At 41.2% G+C, this 20,192-nt stretch overlaps 2 protein-coding genes across 2 annotated transcripts; one reads left to right on the top strand and one right to left on the bottom strand.

Moving 5' to 3' along the window:
- On the bottom strand, positions 1–1,563 carry cebpb (CCAAT enhancer binding protein beta). Its single transcript, XM_040007728.1, has one exon. It carries the CDS (start codon positions 1,380–1,382, stop codon positions 504–506), a length of 879 nt encoding a protein of 292 aa, XP_039863662.1. The 5' UTR covers positions 1,383–1,563; the 3' UTR covers positions 1–503.
- Positions 1,564–6,845: 5,282 nt separating this feature from the next.
- Positions 6,846–15,728, top strand: peds1 (plasmanylethanolamine desaturase 1). The gene is made up of 6 exons (XM_040007729.1): positions 6,846–7,068; positions 9,787–9,906; positions 10,003–10,094; positions 10,173–10,317; positions 10,456–10,668; positions 11,847–15,728. The coding sequence occupies exons 1-6, from the start codon at positions 6,933–6,935 to the stop codon at positions 11,966–11,968; spliced, it is 828 nt and encodes a 275-aa protein (XP_039863663.1). The 5' UTR covers positions 6,846–6,932; the 3' UTR covers positions 11,969–15,728.
- The last annotated feature ends 4,464 nt before the right edge of the window (positions 15,729–20,192 follow it).

Consider the following 20,192-nt stretch of genomic DNA (forward strand, 5'->3'; position numbering starts at 1 on the left):
TTGTTTAAACAAAGTATAAATCTGTTTAATTCAATAAAATATCAAGTACAATTAAAGCATTTCACCTTTCAATATTAAATAATTAGACTTATTTCATTCATTGCCAATACTATTACAAAGAGTTGCATCATTTCACTGCAGCACAACTCTTCCCTTGACAACCACTGCTCCAGATACACACAAAAAATGTAGAAATTCACTCGCATGTACGTAAAACCTGCACAGAAATACTGCATACACACACACAAAAAGAAAACAAAAATCACATCTGAGAATAAAGCTAAGGTGACATGTGAAGAGTCGTGAATGATTGCGCAATACATGCACCCACTCCTTCAGTCCCATTCAAAGTGTCCTTGTAAACTGGTGGTCGCCGTCTTCACCTGTGAAGCGTACCGTTTTCAGCACAGTGGATTCCCTTTCGGCTCTAAAGTCCACCGATGATCAGACAACAGCACGGAGATCCGTGCAGAGTCTCCGGTGTGTGAATGTGTGTGTGTGTTTTAACACTGTCCGGTGGCAGAGAGCAGGTTGCGCAGGGTGGCCAGCTCTCTGGACAGCTGCTCCACTCGCTTTTGTAAACGATCGTTCTCAGCGGCCAGTTCCAGCACTTTGTGTTGAGTCTCCAAGTTGCGCATTTTGGCTTTGTCCCTGCTCTTCCTCACGGCGAGGTTGTTCCTCTCCCGCCTCACCCTGTACTCTTCACTGTCCTTGTCCAGACGTTTCTTTGCCTTCCCGCTTGACATTTTGCCGCTGTGCGATGGTGACCTGCTTTTACCTGACGGAGCAGGTGTGCCGGGCGGGCTGGAACAAGTCGAGGACGCAGTGGAGATGTTTCCGAGACTGCCACTAGTGGACTGGTAATGAATGTAGGACCTCATGTCAAAAGCAGACGAGCCGTTCTCCATCTTTGCGTCTTCCTGACTGTCTTCTCTGTCGGCGGCAACAGCAGCAGCAGGTCTGTAGCGGCTCCCGAGTTCAGGGCTCAGCACGCTATCCACGCGGGTTTCCTGCAGCTCCGGGTAACCTAGCGCGTAGGGCTCCCTGGGGTCCCTCAGGTTGTCGCACTGGCTCGTCTCCAGCTCGTTCAGTAGCGAGTAGTTCTTGTAGTTCTGCAAAGCTGCAACTCTTCTCTTGTTCTCTGCCAAGAAATCTGTGAAAACGTCCCCCTGCTGCTGCTGCGTCTGCGCCGCCAGCTGCGGGTAGTGCAAAGCTGAGTCCAGGTAAACACTGAAGTCTATCGCTCTCTCCCGCTCTTCAATGCCCAGCTCCGTCATCGAGTCACCGAGCCTCCAATATGAGCCGCCGCCGATGGGGCTGATAACGCTGTCTCTACTGTGGATAGCAAAGCTGCCCTCCTCGTAGAAGCCGGCCACTTCCATGGATCTTAACACCCGCCGGATTGCAGAAGCATGGAGGGCTGAGGTGAGACGCCCTGAGTGTTTTGGGTTGAGCTGTGAGATGCGTCTGAATGTGGTGAGTCTATAGCTCCCGTGACAACATGCAGCAAACTACTTTGAAGAACTTGTGCTCTGGGAGTGAGAGGAATTGACAGGTTCTTCCTGTCTCGAGGGGTTTTATTTTTTCTAGCGAGGGGCGGAGCTCAGGTATGTGACGCGCAACGCAAGTGGACAACCTGTGCTGTTCTTCGAGGATCTTTGGCACACTGAACTGCGCTTGAACACAATAAAAAGCAAGTTTAAGCACTTAAGCGGTTTTTTCTGTCTTTCTCCCCCTTCCCTGTTTGTTTGGTGGTATTGTAGCATTTGGCTACAACAGGAGTGTCAAGATAGGAAATGCAATCATTTGTATGATTTTAAAACAAACGAAACTTAACTTAAAAAGCAAAATAAAAGTGAAAATATTATCGCACAACGGTGAGTACTTAACCAAGAGCGCAATAACGAAAACAAAACCATATGTTAGGAATTATTTTAAACCAGTTCTGACATCGGGTCCCATCACGCCCTCTACAGTCAGATCTCATCAACTCGACAATAATGGAAAAATTCCACTCGGCATGTTTACCATTTTCTAACTTCGTGCGTAATCGTCTCATAACAACGATACTCATGAGCGCAGCCCCTGACAGCTGTTTCCTTTGAGCTGACTAGATTAAACCAGTATGCTGTTCTGTGGTAGACCCCTATAAGATGATACATCTCTTCCAGCACTGTATCAGGGTCAAGGTGGGTGTAATGAGAAATTTAGTGAATCTGGTCTATGTCTACCTATGACAGTCCAGTGGCTCCACGTCTGAACCCAGGCTCACTGCGCAAAGATAACAATTCTCCCAGAACATACAATCTAGAATAAAGCCCAACATCCCAGTGTTACCAGTCACACGTGGCCTCTGAATTGGATTTACAGTCAGCACTATCTGTTTTCTTAGACATGCAATTCCGATAAGGAAAGAATTCCCAAAAAAGGTCCTTTGATGGAGAACCGGAGATGGTGGTAGTGGTGGGTGTGTGTGGTGGGGGCGACTTGTAAGAAACCCGAGATGCAGCGTGAACAGCGAAGTTAAGAGACATAGTTATGGATTAAGTCTTACTGCCACCTGCTGGTGACAAGAGTCATTATAAGTTCTTACTCTTATAAGTTCCTGGCCAACATCCAATCTGATTTCAAGTAGACCTGAGCTGTTAAATCACTGAATAATAACGTATACACATTTTCTCTTTTTTACATTTAAAATAACTATCCGCTTGTTTCAAGTTTACTAAAATGAGATTTATGTAAAGGGACAGACTCTTACACACACCCACAGCTGAGCGGTTACTAATTTGTGAAACACTTTGGGTGCCTCTTTTTCAAAACCTTCTATCACCGTTTCCCCACATTATTAGGTACACTTCTTCTACAGCTAGGACAAATATTTAATCTGCCAATCACATGGCAGAAACTGGGCGCATTTACCGTACAAATCTCACTTGTGTCTGTTTTTCTGATTAAAGGGAACCTGTTATACTAATTCCCAGCTTTGTGTTTTCATGTTTGGACTGCTACTAGAGAAGCCTCCCTTCGCCCACTGTCTGAAACAAGCTGTTTAGCTTCCTTCTCGCTCGACTTAATCCAACTTTCTTCTGATTGGCTGTTCCTGGTAAATATTTGAATATCAGGGGTGAGGTTGTTGCGCCCACTGCGAAGACCATATAAGGATTTCCCCTGGCACTGACGTCATCAAGAGTAAGAAGAACTGTCTGAAGTATGAGCTTTTGGCTCCCAGTGACTGTTTGTGCATACACTGACCTATTTGTAGCAGAATACACACTCACTGACCGCTTTATTAGGTACACCTGTTCAACCGCTCGTTAACGCACACATCTAATCAGTCAGTGCATTTATGCATGTAGACATGGTCGAGATGACCTGTTGAAGTTCAAACTGAGCATCAGAATGTGGAAGAAAGGTGTTTTAAAATGACTTTGAATGTGGCTGGTCTGAATATTTCAGAAACTACTGATCTACTGGGATTTCCCAAACAACCATCTCTAGGTTTTAATTTTTCCTCTTTGGGGATCAGAGGGATTACCTGCCACATGTTGTTTTAAATCTTATAATGTGTCACATTATTTTTTAAATAACCAATGAACCGTTAAGACACCTTACCTGAGCATATACTGGCAACCTTATACGCAGCTGAAGCATCACAGGTGACAGATATCACTGTAACACCTGTTCCTGTTTTCAGCAGTGATGTGGCACTTGCTCAAGATTTGGGGTCAACACAGGAATACCTGAAGGATTTAGCAGCTTAACACTTCTGTTGATAATGGTTGCCAAGTTGCTGTCTGTGATTACACATAGTTGCAGTGAAGGCTTAAACGTGATGAAAAAACAGATGACAAAAGGTCAGATTTGTCAGAGTGCCTAACATACAAGACAAAAAAACAAACACATAGATCTACAGTGCATGATGTGATAATAGAATATCAACATGATCATCAAAACTGAGAACACTGGTAACATTGCTGTTTTTCACGCTGTATTTCAGAGAAAGGGATGACAAATATGACCACATTTTTCTGTCTCTGACTTTTTGGATCAACAACAAAGTTTCTGTTTTGTTTCTGTTCTAAAAGGTTTGGAGGCATCCAGCAGTTAATGTCATCAGTGCAGGTAAGATCATCAGAGGAAAATGCTGAGTACAAATGTACATCATCTGTGTAGGAATGGCAGGATATATTATGATTCCTTATGATAGTAACAAGCAGAACCATGTAAAGGTTAAGGAATAGAGGACCGAGGACAGACCCTTGAGGAACCCCAGTTGAATTTATCTTATTCTGTGGATCTAAAACCACTAACTGATCCATAAAATGTTCTATAGGTGTGAAGTTTTTATGACCTGTTAAAACCAACTGAGTCATGAAGGTTTTGGTTTAAAATTTCACGATGTGTCAAAAAAGTGAGATGACACAACCCTCTTTCTGAAAAATGAACTCATTAACTCCCTTTTACCTTCCATGTGATCAACCACTCCCCCAAAGCCTCAGGTCTCTAGCTGAATATAAATAAATGTGAGATACTGGCTCTGCATGAGTCCCCTCTGCAGTCAATATGTAATACACATTTAAAAGGAAGTGAAATGTCATGGAATTATACAGATGAGATAGGAACAGAAAATAGGAATATTTGTGTTGGTATAAGAAATATAAACCAGTTCAAAATATTCATTTTAAACTGATTGCTGCGGAGGGACATAGCAAAGCAATAAAAGCAGCTTTCAGCTACTCCGTTGCCACATAGCACCACGTGTTTGATTTAGCATAGGTTTTTAATGCTTATTTATTTATTTAATTATTACAACAACAGATGTGCTTATGGACACACACTCCAAAATGGATGGCTGTGTCTGGCTTTAATAGAGCCAGCCAAATTTTCTTGCTAAGCAAACGTGTTAACCACTACACCATTGGAGGCATAAATGTAACATGTGATATGGTTAAAAATTATAAAGATGTTGGGGCTAATGCCATTTTTTTTTATAATACGAATAGTACTTCAAACTGAGATGGTTTAGAACCTTCATTCTGAACAGACACTACTTTTGATCGTTATTCCCAGCGTGATTTTTGGAAAAAGGGCTCAAACAGACTTTGTTTGCAGCTCTTTATCAGTTAAACTCACAGATTTCTATCAGCAGGTCATTCTCTACTGGAAATGAATCTATAGCCATACCTTTTGTCCACACAACACACCCGTGTGGAACTCCAGATGCATTAGACTTGGTATGATATCTGTGTACGGATGTAGCTCATTTTATGGATTAGAACGGTAATCTATTACAGCCTGAGGTGTACTGAAAAAAAAAATTCAAGTTAGTATGCACTGCTAAGAGTTATAAAACATTGACAAGAGCCATCTGGGTCCCTCTGAGATCAATGATTAAAGAAGACACTGTGTACTCTAGGACTTCTCCCAGACTGACAATAATTGACTTTTGTGATAGCAGGTGCACAAACAAAGTTATCAGAAATATTTTATTAGACAAAATGTATCATAACCCAGTAAAAAGGAATTATATCCTGAGGAAGCTCAGGTGTTGCAGAGAAATATGTTTCACTTCCTCTCCTAAATGAGATTTACCCAACTAATGAATACATAAAGCTGAAATTTTATTTGGATGTGAACTCTGGTTTACAAAAGATATTGAAAGTGTGGACCTCATGATTCTATTTTTATTAATTTAATTTCTAGAACAACGTGTGAAGCTGGCTGCAGTCCAGGCTGCTTCAATGCCCACATTTAACAATGACTTAAATTAAATTTGAAATTATTATCAATCAATCCTAAATTGGATTCCATTATCTGGATTGTGGTATTATTAGGGATGTCTTTTATTCACAAATACTTGCATTCAATTTTTAATTTAAACCATGCATAAACATGGCTGGTTATTTTAAGTTTAATGCACTGTTTGAGTGTCTAGTTTCTTTTTTTTTGTACACTGGTTTTGTACATAAACATTCTTAGTGCCTTATTTGACTGTGTGGTTGTTCATAAAGAAAGTTGTCTAAAAACTCCGCTTCCCGTTAATTCCATTGCACAGATATTGACTGCAACTCACGTAGAACACCAGGAGAGGGCGCTCAAGATAGTGTTGAGGGAACAAGTGACTGGAAGTAAAGGCATTTACAAATACTTCTAAGACAGAAAATGCCACATATAATTTCAGTTTTCACTAAACGGTATCGATAGTGCGTTCGCGTTGAAATAAAAGTTGATTTTTTTTCTTACAGGAGAGTATAATTTGCAGATAAAATTCTAGCATTCTGTCAATGTTGCTGATTGGTTAGTTAAGGGTTTACGACAAGCTAAACTCCCTTGACGATACCCTTACTCTACTAGTAATGAATATTTGATTTAGAAACATATTTATATTAACACAGGAACTTAAGCGTGTGTAAAACAAAATAAAACAAATAAGTACTTTTTTCTTGTGGTCTCCGTGGCTGCAAGCTTCATGCCTGAAATGAAAATGTCATATACCGTACCGTAAAGTGGCACATAGTGCGGTGACCTACCCAAAGTAGAAAGAAATGTAAGATTTTTTTAAGGAATAGCTGTAAATTGTATCAGCGCCTTAAAACATTATTGGCCCTAGTGAAGGTTACTGTTTACTGCACTAAATTTGCGTTTCCTGCTCATTCTGGACTATCGCGGGCACGAGCAGAGCGGGTTCTAGACAGCACGGGTGGGGTCAGGAAATTCGATCGCGCCCCTCGCAGCCCCCTTCCCTATTGGTCACTTGGCTGCCTGTGAAGTAACCAAGCAGCCAACTGGCTGTTGATTGGTAGCTGCGTTCAACGGCTTGCACCTCATTGGCTGAAAACGTTACGCTGTCTGTGGGCTGAGAAGTTGGTGATTCTGTTGGTTCCTGGTGGTGAGTAGAGAGATTGAAGGGGCCGGGCCCATAGCGGAAAGAAATGGCGAGTATGGTTAACGAGAACGAGTGTGGAGGGGAAACACAGAGCCTTGAGCCACAGGGACCGGGCCGGGGAGCGGCCAGATGGGGTCCACAACACGCCGGTGCCCGAGAACTGGCTAATTTGTACTCGCCAGGTGAGTCGATCCTCTCCGCTGCAGCTCCGTCTAATGGGCATGTTCACCGAGTGGCGGTGTGACATAACGACGGTCTTTATTCAGTCACCAAGAAACAAACTGCTAAAACTACTAAACGAAAAGAAGCAGATTGTATTTAACTGCTCCACTTAAATGACACCGAGCAGTCGTCGGCAGTATGGGTGTATTACAGCCACGGTGCTGTCGTGACACAAGAGGAAATTATGTCAGAGTGGCTGAATTTGTTTTCGAGTGGCTGTGCTGCTTTGACATTTCGAGCATCAGGGAGAGAGGTTATAGAAGAATCCACTGCCTCTGCTTTAGGCTCAGAAACCTCGTCTGGTCACGGAGCTGCTGTGACCTTTCGTATCTGAGCTGTTGTTGGTTGCCAAGTCAGCACACACGGGCTGCAAACACAACCAAAAACTCATGCTCTGAATTGTTTGGAGAGCTCCATCGGTCACCCTGTCAAAACACTCAGTGGTGTTTCACGCCCATCATAAAAATGCATTTTCACAATGGCAACTGAAACTAGGTTTTGCATGTGACTGATTAGAAACTTATTTTAGTTCCTGGGCCACATGCAGCCCCCGTTTGATCTTAAGTGGGCCAAACTGGAAACACTGCATTAAAAACACCCAGGAAGTCCTGTGATAGTGGTCATCTGGGCCAGAGAGAAAGACATCCTTTATCCCAGTCCATTAGACATTTGCCACTCAAGAGAAGATATTTGTAATGCCTTAAGAAAAATGTGCAACTTCAAAAATATTCTGCTTTTCCACATTTCTTTGAGTCTACTGTCATTACACGCGGATTACATTTCTACACAGTTAAGTCACAGCAGGTAGCATGGTTTCTCCTGCATATTAAAAACCTCGTTACCATGTGATTTAGTTTATCTAGATCTTGATTTCATTTGATGTTTTCAAACATCAGGGATAGATGTTCACATGGACAAAAAAAAAAACCCTGTCTAGAGTCTTAAAAAATGCCCCAAAAGTAGAGGCTAATGCGTGTTTATTGGGTTATTGGGTGCTGTTGATTGCTCCTGTTTGTTTTAGGATACTTTTTCATGGCAGGTTTTGGACCTTCAGTGAGAGAATATGAGGAATAATAATCATAGTATCAGTATTCGGACTCACAAATGTCAGCAAATTCCTGGAAGGAGATTTGACGAAACTGACCAAAACAAAGGCTGATGTCCGCAGGAGGCAAGAACGTCTCATCATTTTATTTGTATCTGGCAACTGGCACTGGATACATTATTAACACATAATGCACCAACACAAATGCTGGCAAACACTTAACATAGGTAATGTCGGTTAGGCAAAAGTCTAAATCAGGCCTTAGAGAGAGGGTGAGGAGACATGTGAAGGGAGTTGGGAGCAGAGCAGCTGCTCCCCTGAAAGAGCCAGCTGAGGTGGGTCAGGCATCGTTTCCTAGGTGCCTTCCCTTGGAGGTTTTCCAGGTACGTTCCTCTGGGAAGAGACCCCGGGATAGAACCAGAATTCACTATGTCATCTGTATTGGGAACGCCTTGGGGACCTGGCAGGAATGAGATATGTTACTGGAAACATAATGATGTTCTGGAATACCCAGTGCATGTCTGGAGCCACAAAAATTTGACTTAAGCAGAACAAAGCTGATGAATGTTTCTCAACGTTAGGGCTTTCTTAACAGCTCAGCAAAGAGCACCAATATCACTGACTAACATTTCTGACCAAAAGCAATGCAAATTCACGTTAGGCAAGGAAAGTGATAAAACCACAGACTATGATGGAGCGGGTAGATAAGCTGCCATGTTCAGCTGTGTGTCTGGTCAATAACACAGCTGGCTCATGTTTCCTGCTTCGGCTGTTGAGTGACTCTTTGGTGGCAGAGTGGGTGAGATAACCACCATCTTTAGTGTTGCAGAATTCTCCAGTGGATTTCTGTTCATCATTTGTTGTGTGCATTAAATCTCATGCTTATAGTGTCTCTGGGGTGTGCATTCGACTGGTGGATGATAGGGCCACGGCAGACAAGATCTGCTGAAAGCTGAATTAATCAAATGTTTTGTGGGCTAAATTATCATCACATCATTCTAATTGTTTTTAATGTTTTGGTAAAATCGTTATGGTTTCACAAGTGGGGCATGACAGAAAAAAATAAGCACCACAGTTTAATGGAACATACATTTGTTCGGGACAGATTTATTGGAGCGTAAGCTGATGTAAATATAAAACAGCCAGTAACAATGAGGTCACACGTTAATGAGGGTTAATGCAACAAACTAGTGTTATATTTTTTAATGAATAAATCGAAATGCTTCAAAAATGTGAGTTGGTTCAAAATGAGTTGGCGCATGCTCAAAATTTCCCCTTTGACAAATATTAAAATCTGTGGGATAAGCACTAAACTACTGAGTTTTTTAAAAGGAATAAGTCCTATTCACCCACTCCTTTTACTAAGATCTAGTCTTGTGGTTTCACACTGTGTTTGCTGCTTTTTTGCTGTTTTGTTTCTAGGTCACTAAATTAGTCTTTGTGCTGTAACATGTGGACAGGTATTTCAGGCCCTGCTGCTCATTATTGTCAAAGAACAGAGGAATGCTGCCACATCAGACAAACACGCAGAGTCGTTTGCTAACCTTTGAACATCACTGGAATTTCTGCACTGAAAATGCTGCACAAGTGATTGAATTTGTCACTAAAAAGCTCCTGTTTCTTGTTCTTTAAGGCAAAAGATGTCAAGAATGGATCAGTGTCATCCTCTGCTTCTCTCTCATGGCCTTCAACCTCATTTACCTCCTTGCCAATTTCCATCAGGGACATATATGGTCCATCCTGCTGGGCATTGGTAAGTACTAAATAAAAAAAAAAAACGATGTAGTCTTCTTATGTGTTATTATTTGCTGTCTCGTTTAACAAGCTTCTCTTTTTTTCTTCTTTTCAGTGGCAGGTATCCTCACTGCAGACTTTGCATCAGGATTTGTTCACTGGGGGGCTGATACGTGGGGATCGGTAGATCTACCCATCTTTGGAAAGGTATGATTTCCCATCATTTACCTCCAAATAGTCATTTTTCAAAGGGAGCATTTTCCTTAATTTGCCACATATATGCAGGCCTTTATACGTCCATTCAGAGAGCACCACATCGACCCCACAGCCATCACCCGTCACGACTTCATTGAGACCAACGGTGACAACTGCATGCTGACCATAGTCCCTCTAGCAAACATGGCCTATAACTTTCTCACCTTCTCACCTGGTGAGTTTCGTATCAACAAAGCATTATCTCCACCGTGAAAATGCTCTAATCTGATAAAAAAATAAAACGGTTTCTTTAAGAAAAGGGCAGGAAGGCAACAGCAAACAAACTACCATGTTTGTCTTCTTTTACCTGCAGCGGAGATTTACCATATCTACCCCCTGTACTGCTACCTGTATGCACTGGCCATCTTTGTGACTCTTACCAACCAGATTCACAAGTGGTCTCACACATACTTCGGGCTGCCTCGTTGGGTCGTGTTCCTGCAGGACTGCCACATCATCCTTCCCCGCAAGCACCACCGCATCCATCATGTCTCTCCTCACGAGACCTACTTCTGCATCACTACGGGTTTGTAGTATTATTTCGTCAGGATTACCCAGACCTTTTCTCACACTACCCAACCAAACTCTGTCTACCCACTTCTACTATGTTTGCATGTTCACATGGAAGATTTGCTACATTAGGGCTTAGTCATACAGGCCCAGAGACTGGTTGTTGACCCTTTGGCAACCGCTGTGCGCTAAGGAAACGTGTATTCCCTGACGTGTAAAGGTTGCTGGCTGTTGTAGGGTGAAAACGGTTGCAAAGAGGGTGCTTCATGTCCAGGCTTGCATGACTGACTTTGGGTTGTAGTGCTTTACAAAACCTCCCAACAATGAAGCTGCACCTGTGCTGACTTACTGACAATGTGTTTGTCATGAAAACTGCTCCTTGCGCAGTTAGATTGTGTGTAAATACATGTACATTTATCTGCCAACTGCTCAAAATAAGATCAGTACTCTGTATTTAGGCCCATACTAAGTGTGTAATTAAAAATTAAAAATTGTCCTAAAGTTCTGTATTTAAACAGGCTGGGTTAATAATTAAGTTAATAATCTTTTTTTGTTCCACACTTGGGTCTTAAAAGTGAGTGATTATTTCACCTTGCTGTAATGCCTGATTTAAGGTATCTTCGGAACCTGTGGGCAAAAGAGAGGCTTTTTTTGATTGCAGCCCGCCTGTAGTCTGAGCAAGCTTTAGTAACATGTTTATAAACTGTCTGAGTGGAGAACAAAAAAGGAACTTATTGACCTAAATTCAATTTAGAAACCACTGGTTACCCAGAGCCCGGTCATTAACAGGAAGTTTTGATGCAGGTATAGGATATCCGGCTGCACGTGCAGCCCGGAGACATTGGCGGTTGATCGCAAAAGCAAAGTCACAGAGTAGCTGAGGGATTCTCAGTAGTAGAAATATCGGATATGGTTAGTTAGTGGAAAGGGTTATATTATTACAGATTTCCAGAGCTTATCAGAGTTAAAAAAATAAGAATATGTTTCAAAGGAAGAAGGTTAGGGCAGGTTTTATAGTTTTCCATTGTGTGTTTATTTCTGTTGAAAGATGGGTTTTGACCCTACATCTTCATTAAGAGTGCTTCGCTCAGTGTTATGCACTGAGTGAGTGGGTCTGACTTAAGAAAGACAGACAGAATAAGGGATGTACTTAAAGATGATTTGAGAGTTAATGTTTGTTTTTTAATTTTCCAGGTTGGCTGAACTACCCTTTGGAGAAGCTGGGTTTCTGGAGATACTTGGAGGATCTCATCCAGGGTGTGACAGGAGAGAAGCCGAGGTCGGACGATCTGAAATGGGCTCAGAAAGTCAAGTAACACAGCGGGCTAACTGCACCCTACCTCAGACAACACTGGGTCCGTCCAGGCTTCTCATCCCTTTTTTTCCCCCCCACACTTAGTTTTTCTTCCTATGGACTTACAATCTAACACTTTCTGATGCCATAGCTTTAACTATTGCACATTGTTTTTCTTTTTTTCAAAAGGAGGGCTTTGTTGGTGGAATTTTTCATCACTCTCACACAGATAATATGTAAAAAAAAAAATGCAATATATCCTTGAAACTTTATATATTTAACACAGCCCATCACTTTTTAGGGGTTTTGCTAAGGAAGAGCGATCATATACATTTGAAATCACTTTCTAAGGAAATCAAATATTTTCTCCACATAAAAAAAATCAAACTCAACAAAAAAAAAATACTTGAAAGGTTAAAAACTCTTTGCTTCTCCAGAGCCACAGCTGTTAATTTGAAGTGATGATGAATCACATTATATTTAGCTCAGCTTTATTTTCTGTGGATCTGTTTCTGCATCTCCACTTTATCAAGGATCTACTTGATGTGCAAGTGATTTTAGGCTTGAATTTTATTTAGGTCACGGTGCGTAGTCAGGCTGCAGTGATGTAGGACTTTTTGGAAGCTTTACCAATTTTGATATCTAAAGATTAAATTGATAAATATTACTGTTACATTTATTGTATACTTGCACATTTGGGTTCAGCTCAGCCCACTTTTGACACTCTTTAAAAGCGAGGTAAAGATGCGTTCAAGGATGATTAATATAAACAGTTTCTAAAACACAGCCATATTTAATTGTTTAATCTGGGGCGTGTCAACCCCCCAAAAATGACTCCAAAAATACTGAGAAACATAGACGGTGTAAAAGATGGACGTAGCCACAGCGAGGTCACCCAGAGGTCAGTGAACTGCACACTTGTTGGTTGACGACTTGTCAATCACAAATGGTCAGCTAATGGATTATTATCCTTTCTGAAACTTAGAATGAGCAAAATGTATTTAATATTTTATCTAATATGATCAGATCCATAAAAGCATTTCTTGGAGGCCATTAAAAAGAACGTATATTTAAAGCACTTCCATGTTGGCTTCATGTCCTAGGAGCTGCGTCCATCTTTTATACTTTCCTAACAAAGAGGAGATGTTACCACGAGATGCTAAAGGAAAAGAAACCCTCCCCTAAAAAAAAATCAAAAGAAAAGCTAACTGCTCCTGTCGGATCATAGTGGTATTTTCAATTTCATTTGTGGATCTTTGCATGTGATCCAACCATTGAAAAAGTCATTTTCAAGCAAAACCATTTGATTTGAAAGGCTTGTAAAAATTTACAAAACTGCAGTCATCACTGATGTTAGGTCATTATAAATTTGGGGCAAATAGAAATAAATTCGGTTGTTGTATCTGCTGGGTTAGTCTGGCCCTAAAATCAGACGATCATGTGCCCTCCACGCAAACGAACCAGTTTTCAGGAAAGAGGCACATGCAGTTTTTTTGTCAAGCTGCCTTACACGCCGCATATGCAGTACTTCTGTTTGTTTTTGGTTCAGCTGCAGCTCTTTTTGTTGTGATGTTGCATTGTTCTGTCATTCTGGGGTTTGTATCTCGCATGGTGAGACGCAGACACTCCAATGTTACGTGTCAGCTTTGTGTGATACCGTTTTCACTCCGTGCTTCTCGCTATTGCTTGTATCGTGGAAGGAGACTGTCAGGTTCAGAGCATAACATTCCCGCTGACCAACGTTGCCACCGTGTACCTTCTCGGTAACTGACGAGCAGGCTCGGTGATTGTTTCAAGGGCTTCACTGAAGGGTGACGATCTTGGAGTTTCCTTTAAAACGTCTAGATGAGATTAATTGGTTGAAAGTTTTAATGTTTCAGTCATTGATTTGTAAATGTATTGTACAGCAATTAACTATGCATTGTAATAAGAGGCCCTTAATTATATGTCTTAACTCATCTGATTAGGTTCAAATGCCTTTCTTTTTCTATAGTTTACACATATTTGCTAAATCAGAAGAACTGGAGTTTAAAAATTTAGCTACTTAAGAAATTGCATGACAATTTTTCTTTTTTCTAATTAAGATGTCACACAGACGAAAGAATGCATGCATGCATATAGCATGTCGGCTTGTGCAAGCAATGCACTGGGTCACCAGCTTTCCTTTGAGTTTGTGCAAAAGCAGTCATGAATGGGGAGGATTGCGCTCGCTCCAGAGGAAACTAATTGTACTGCTTTTAAGAAATGACCCCAAACTTTGACCAAATGGTCCCATGTCTGAACCACCAAAGTGTTATCTTCATTCCAAGGAAATCCTGGCAAAGTTTTTCAGGCGGAAATGGGAGAAGGTAACCTTCTTAGGTTGACCAGGTTAAAGGCTTACTTGTTAAGCTTAAAGTAGACAGATTAATGATCATTACAGTTACGTTTGCAGCCAAAGTTCTGCTTTATGTTACGTGATATTCCACTTTTAGAATCCTTCATACTTGATTATATAGGATTATTTACCATAGGTCAGCAGCAGGAGTACACTGCAGACTGCATCGTGCTTGTAGAGTATTGTGAGAAGCAGTTTTGTGTGCGCTTGGTAGTGTCATTTTGCTGGTAGATGGATGGTGTGACTGCATTAAAGTTTAAGGCCCGCTTGAGTTCTACTCCTGTAGTTCTTCTTGGTCAGTATTAGGCAAAATGTTTGTGCACTGTTACACTGCGGGGAGTGAACGCGTTAGAGCCTTTGCAGACAACTTTCCAAGTGGGAATCTTGGCGTTGGCTTTGCTGGATGTTTCAGTGCTTCAGCAAGTTGCTTTTTGTGATCTTATAAAGGTAATGGCAGTTTAAAGGATGCTTTGTGCTTTTATAAATCAGCAGAATAGAAAAAATTAAGGATAGAGGGTGGAAATGATAGATATGACATGTCGTCATTCATTTGGAAACTGACAACTTTATTTTAAATATGTATGATGAGCTCAGAAGGAACCCAAACCATAATAATCTTTGCTTGGAGAAAGACTGGACATCTGTTGGTGTGTACGGCTTTCATGGTGAATAACCTGGTTGTGAGTGTGGCTCTAACATGCATAAGCTTTCTTCTTACTCTCCAGATGATCTCAGGATTGTGGTTAGATGAATTAAAGTAATTGTGAAAAACAAATTCCTTTTTTTGTGAAGTTAAAAAAGGAATGAGTAAAAGTCATATACATCTGATTTTTTTTTTTTAAATCCAGAGTAGTCACATTATCGTAGATGCTTTCTGGGATCTATTGTTACCATAAATCAGTACAGTTAACTTGGCCACTTGTTATTGAGGTAGAATTTGTGATCGAGCTGTATTTGGATTTTCTGCTTGGAGACAGTGAACTTTCAGCAGTGGATTTGAACGGTGTTTTGCGACAGTATGTGGTCAATTAAGTATTTTTTTTTTTTCGCACCTGAAAAATTTAGTGAGAGCAAATGAAGATGTTAGTAAGTGAGATGGGCAGTCGGAATCTCTCCTGTAATGGTCCTCGGACTTTATTGAATCGCCTTATCCTCTTGCCAACAATGTGGGAAAAGAGTTCATTGACTGACTTTAAATTGCTCATGATTTGACTCTTGCTTCTTCTGAGGTAAGGTCCATGTGGATGTTGTTGTTGTTGGTTATGTACACCGGTGGTGGGGATGGAGTTTTAGATATCAGATTAATGCCTTGATGCCTTTTTGTTGTCTTCCAGTTGGAGGACTTACAGTGTAAATAATATACTGTATTTATAAATAAACTAATAAACATATTTCTGTGTTTTTCTTTCTGTTATCATTATTATTTTTATTTAGTTTAAGGCTGGGGAAAAAAGTGTATTATTTAATCTGTTTTAGGAACTTGTGACTATTTCACAGGGTAAATGGTTAATGGTCTGTATTTATATAGCGCTTTACTAGTCCCTAAGGACCCCAAAGCGCTTTACACATTCAGTCATCCACCCATTCACACACACATTCACACATTGGTGATGGCAAGCTACATTGTGGCCACAGCTGCCCTGGGGCACACTGACAGAGGCGAGGCTGCCAGACACTGGCGCCACCGGGCGCTCTGACCACCACCATTAGGCAACAGGTGAAGTGTCTTGCCCAAGGACACAACGACCGAGACTGTCGGAGCCGGGGCTCGAACCGGCAACCTTCCGATTACAAGACGAACTGCCAACTCTTGAGCCACGATCGCCCACGTACACAAGTACACAGAACACCACCTTCTCATACATAATAATTCTATTTTTTAACCTTGTGATGAAATTTTAAAAAGCTAATTTGTATATACAAGTTTTAATTTGAGTTATATTAGCAAATCTTTTTGCAATGCATTCTTTCAAAATGTATAGGGCAATTTATTTATTTTTTACATGGGGAAAAAATCACACCGATAAATTCTCTAAAACTTGCAAAAACTCACATATCAAACATGATACACTGAGCATTAAAGGGTTAAATCAACTGCTTGATTGTGTTTATATTTGACTAAGTAAAGACTTTCTCACCATAACTTTTTGCAAAAAAGGTACAATAATCGGCAGCATCTGATGGTCTTCTGCCGCTGCTACAGGTACTTGCATCAGTGGTTAAAACATCCACAATGAAAAGCGTATTAATAATTAATGACCCTGTCTGTACCTGGAGCCTGGCCCTCGACACATTTACTGCTAATCGATGCACTTCTCACAGACGCAGCTGTCATGTTACATTCCAGGCTTCTGTTTATTCCAAGTAAAACAAACACTTTAAATTCACTTATTCAATTAATCCTGTTCAAGCAGAACAGACAAATTATTCTGCACTCAGTTCGACTACACCATATTGAGGAGATTCTACAATAACAAAAGCATTCAGCAGTCATTTCATTAGGCACACCTGTTCTGCTGCTTGTTAATGCAAATGTTAACCAATCACATGGTACAAAGACAAATCTATTTAAGTGTGGAGACATGGTCAAAACGGCCTGCTGAAGTTCAAACCAAGCACCAGAATGGAAAAGAAAGGTGATTTAAATGTTGATGCCTGACGGGCTGAGTATTTCAGAAACTGCTGATCTGCTGGGGTTTTCCTGCACAACCATCTCAAGAGGTCACGGAGAACGATCTGAAAAAGAGAGAATATCTTTGCAGAGCTGCAATTTTCTGTGTGAAAATGCCCTGTTATCTCAGAGGTTAGAGGAGAGTGGCCAGACTGCTTTGAGCTGGTAGGAAACTAAGTCAAACAACCGTTTTATACAACCAACGCACAACACGTCAAACTTTGAAGCAGAAAATAACCCAGGTGCCACTACTGTCAGTTAAGATCAGGAAACTGTGACTACAATTCACACGGGCTCACCAAAATTGGAAAACAGAAGAATGGAAAAAGAATTTGCCTGATCTAGTTTCTTGATTTTCTGCTGTCACATGTCAGAATTTGGTAGAAACAGCTTTCAAGCATGAAAGCATGGATCCATTCTGCCTTGTCTCAACACTTCAGGCTTGTGACGGTGATCTAATGGTGTGACGAATATTTTCTTGGTACCCTTTGGACCCTTTAGAGCCAAATGAGCATCTTTAAAATGCCACAGTCTGCCTCATTATTGTTGCTGACCATGTCCTTCCCTTCATGACCACATTGTATCCATCATCTGATGTTGGTTTTCCAGCAAGATAAAGCACAAAGCTCACAATATCTCAAACTGGTTTCTAGAACATGACAATGAGTTCACTGTTCTCAAATGGCTTCCACAGACACCAGATCTCACAGAGAGAACCTTTGGGTTGTGGTGGGATATCATGGATATCATTGGATATCCCAATTCTTTGATCTTTGGGCTGAAGGAAGAACAACACAATCTCATCAAAACAATTCTCTTTATTCCATACACACTTTGAGCATTACAAACATCCGGACAGGAGGGTGTCCGCCAGAAGTGTCTGACCATTTCTCACATTCTTATAGCTCCGGCCCCCCTCCGCACTAAGCATTCACATTCACGCCTCTGTCAGTGCGACCCAAGGCAGCTGTGGCTACAATGTGGCTTGCCATCACCAGTGTGTGTGAATGACTGAATGTTCTGTAAAGCGCTTTGGGGTCCTTAGGGACTAAGTAAAGCGCTATACAAATACAGGCCATTTACCATTTACCATCTTTCTCTCTTACAGCACCTAAGTGACGGCCTTGGCTTCCTGTTTTATCTCCTCCTGATGAGATGGGGCAGAAAACCTCTACAATATATTCTGTTCTCTTTGTAATCAGAAAAGGAAGGCCATGATTCGACACAAACAGCATTTCTTATAACTCAGCAGTATAATGCATCATAAAACAGTGTAATGATTTCACAATCTTTAATCCAAGGAATAATGTGGCCTATAGCCGTATAATGATTCAACAATTCTTTGATTAGAAGTAAAAGGTGGCATAAGATAGTATAGTAATCTCACAATATGCACCCAACAAACCTACAGCAACTGTGTGATGCTGTCATGTCAGTTAGTAGGGCTGGGTTAATTGATGACAGGGTACACCCTGGACAGGTCGCCAGTGTATCGCAGAGCTAACACAGAGAGACAGACACCATTCACACTCACACCTATGGACAATTTAGAATCATCAGTTAACCCAACTGCATTCAAACTCCACACAGACAGGCTCCTGTGGAGTCAAACTCAGGACCTTCTTGCTGTGAGGCAACAGTGCTAACCACCGTGCTGCCCTGTGAATACTTGTGATCAATAAATGATCAAAAGGGGGGGGAATGTGATGGCACTGGACAGCTGCTGTACTCTGTACTGTTTTCTGAGACCTTTGCCAAGGCAAATTAAAATCTCACAGAGTCAACTTGTTTTGTTTCAGATTTCCGTAACAGCTGATACTGACATTACAACGTCACACAGTTGCTGTAGGTTTGTTGGCCGCATATCCATGATGTTCCACCACATCCCAAAGGTACTCTCTGTGAGATCTGGTGTCTGTGGAAGCCATTTGAGAACAGTGAGCTCACTGTCATGTTCAAGAAACCAGTTTGAGATATTGTGAGCTTTGTGCTTTATCCTGCTGGAAAACCGACATCAGATAATGGGTAAAATGTGGTCAAAAAGGGAAGGACATGGTCAGCAACAATAATGAGGCAGACTGTGGTATTTTAAAGATGCTCATTTGGCTCTAAAGGGTCCAAAGGGTACCAAGAAAATATTCGTCACACCATTACATCACCGTCACAAGCCTGAAGTGTTGAGACAAGGCAGAATGGATCCATGCTTTCATGCTTGAAAGCTGTTTCTACCAAATTCTGACCCGGCCATTTGAATGTGACAGGAGAAAATCAAGACACTAGATCAGGCAAATTCTTTTTCCATTCTTCTGTTTTCCAGTTTTGGCGAGTCCGTGTGAATTGTAGCCACAGTTTCCTGTTCTTAGCTGACAGGAGTGGCACCTGTTGACGTGTTGTGCGTTGGTTGTATAAAGCGGTTGTTTGACTTAGTTTCCTATCAGCTCAAAGCAAACTGGCCACTCTGCTCTAACCTCTTGAGATCACAAGGCGTTTTCACACAGAGAAATATTGTTTCTGAGTCAAGAACACCTCTTCCTTTTAATTTGCAAGCTTAGGTCAACCTTTTGACACCAGACTCCACAGCTTACTTGCTATGTAATAAGCCTGCAGTCAGTCAGTGAATGACCTAATCAAACTTGGCATGCTTTAATCTATCCTTGCTAATTAAGGGTTTCATGTTTTAATCTCTCACAGCGATCTTTTTCTTCTAATATATTGACACTCCCCCATCTTTGTTATTTTAATTGTGGCCTTTGCCTTCAGAAATACCTTAATTTTTCATTCCCCATGGCGCTGAGGGTGCTGTAAAATGGTTTCAAATCAGTAGATGTAGATGCACATGCACAATACCTATACCTACCTACCTAAAAGTAGATGCACATGCTGATGAATGACGTCTTTTTAGTTTCAAAGAGAAATAAGGGGTACCTGCATAGGCCCATCCTCCTCCTCAGTCATGCTGGATTTCCACAATTTCTGCAGAAGCACAAAACTCTGACCTAAATTACATGTATACTGATTTATCATGCAATGTGAATAGAACTAGTAGAGAATTACATGCTACATATGAAGAAAGATGATTGAAAGATATACCATAAAGGCAGAATTCTGGACAAACACTCTTGCCTTTGGAACTGGTGGATTAAAAAACCCCTGGAGCAAAAGGGCAGTTAATAATATCTCTATTTAATGAAATTACTA

This window comes from Simochromis diagramma, unplaced genomic scaffold (assembly GCF_900408965.1).
Source record: "Simochromis diagramma unplaced genomic scaffold, fSimDia1.1 OVJJ01000545.1, whole genome shotgun sequence".
Lineage (NCBI taxonomy): Eukaryota > Metazoa > Chordata > Actinopteri > Cichliformes > Cichlidae > Simochromis > Simochromis diagramma.

What these genes read in the sequence shown, in the direction of transcription:
- cebpb (XM_040007728.1), bottom strand. Translation starts at nt 1,382, where the DNA reads ATGGAAGTGGCCGGCTTCTACGAGGAGGGCAGCTTTGCTATCCACAGT.
- peds1 (XM_040007729.1), top strand. Translation starts at nt 6,933, where the DNA reads ATGGCGAGTATGGTTAACGAGAACGAGTGTGGAGGGGAAACACAGAGC. An exon ending in ATCTACCCATCTTTGGAAAG is followed by an intron (nt 10,095 to 10,172) that starts GTATGATTTCCC and finishes ACATATATGCAG; the next exon opens with GCCTTTATACGTCCATTCAG. An exon ending in CTTTCTCACCTTCTCACCTG is followed by an intron (nt 10,318 to 10,455) that starts GTGAGTTTCGTA and finishes TTTTACCTGCAG; the next exon opens with CGGAGATTTACCATATCTAC.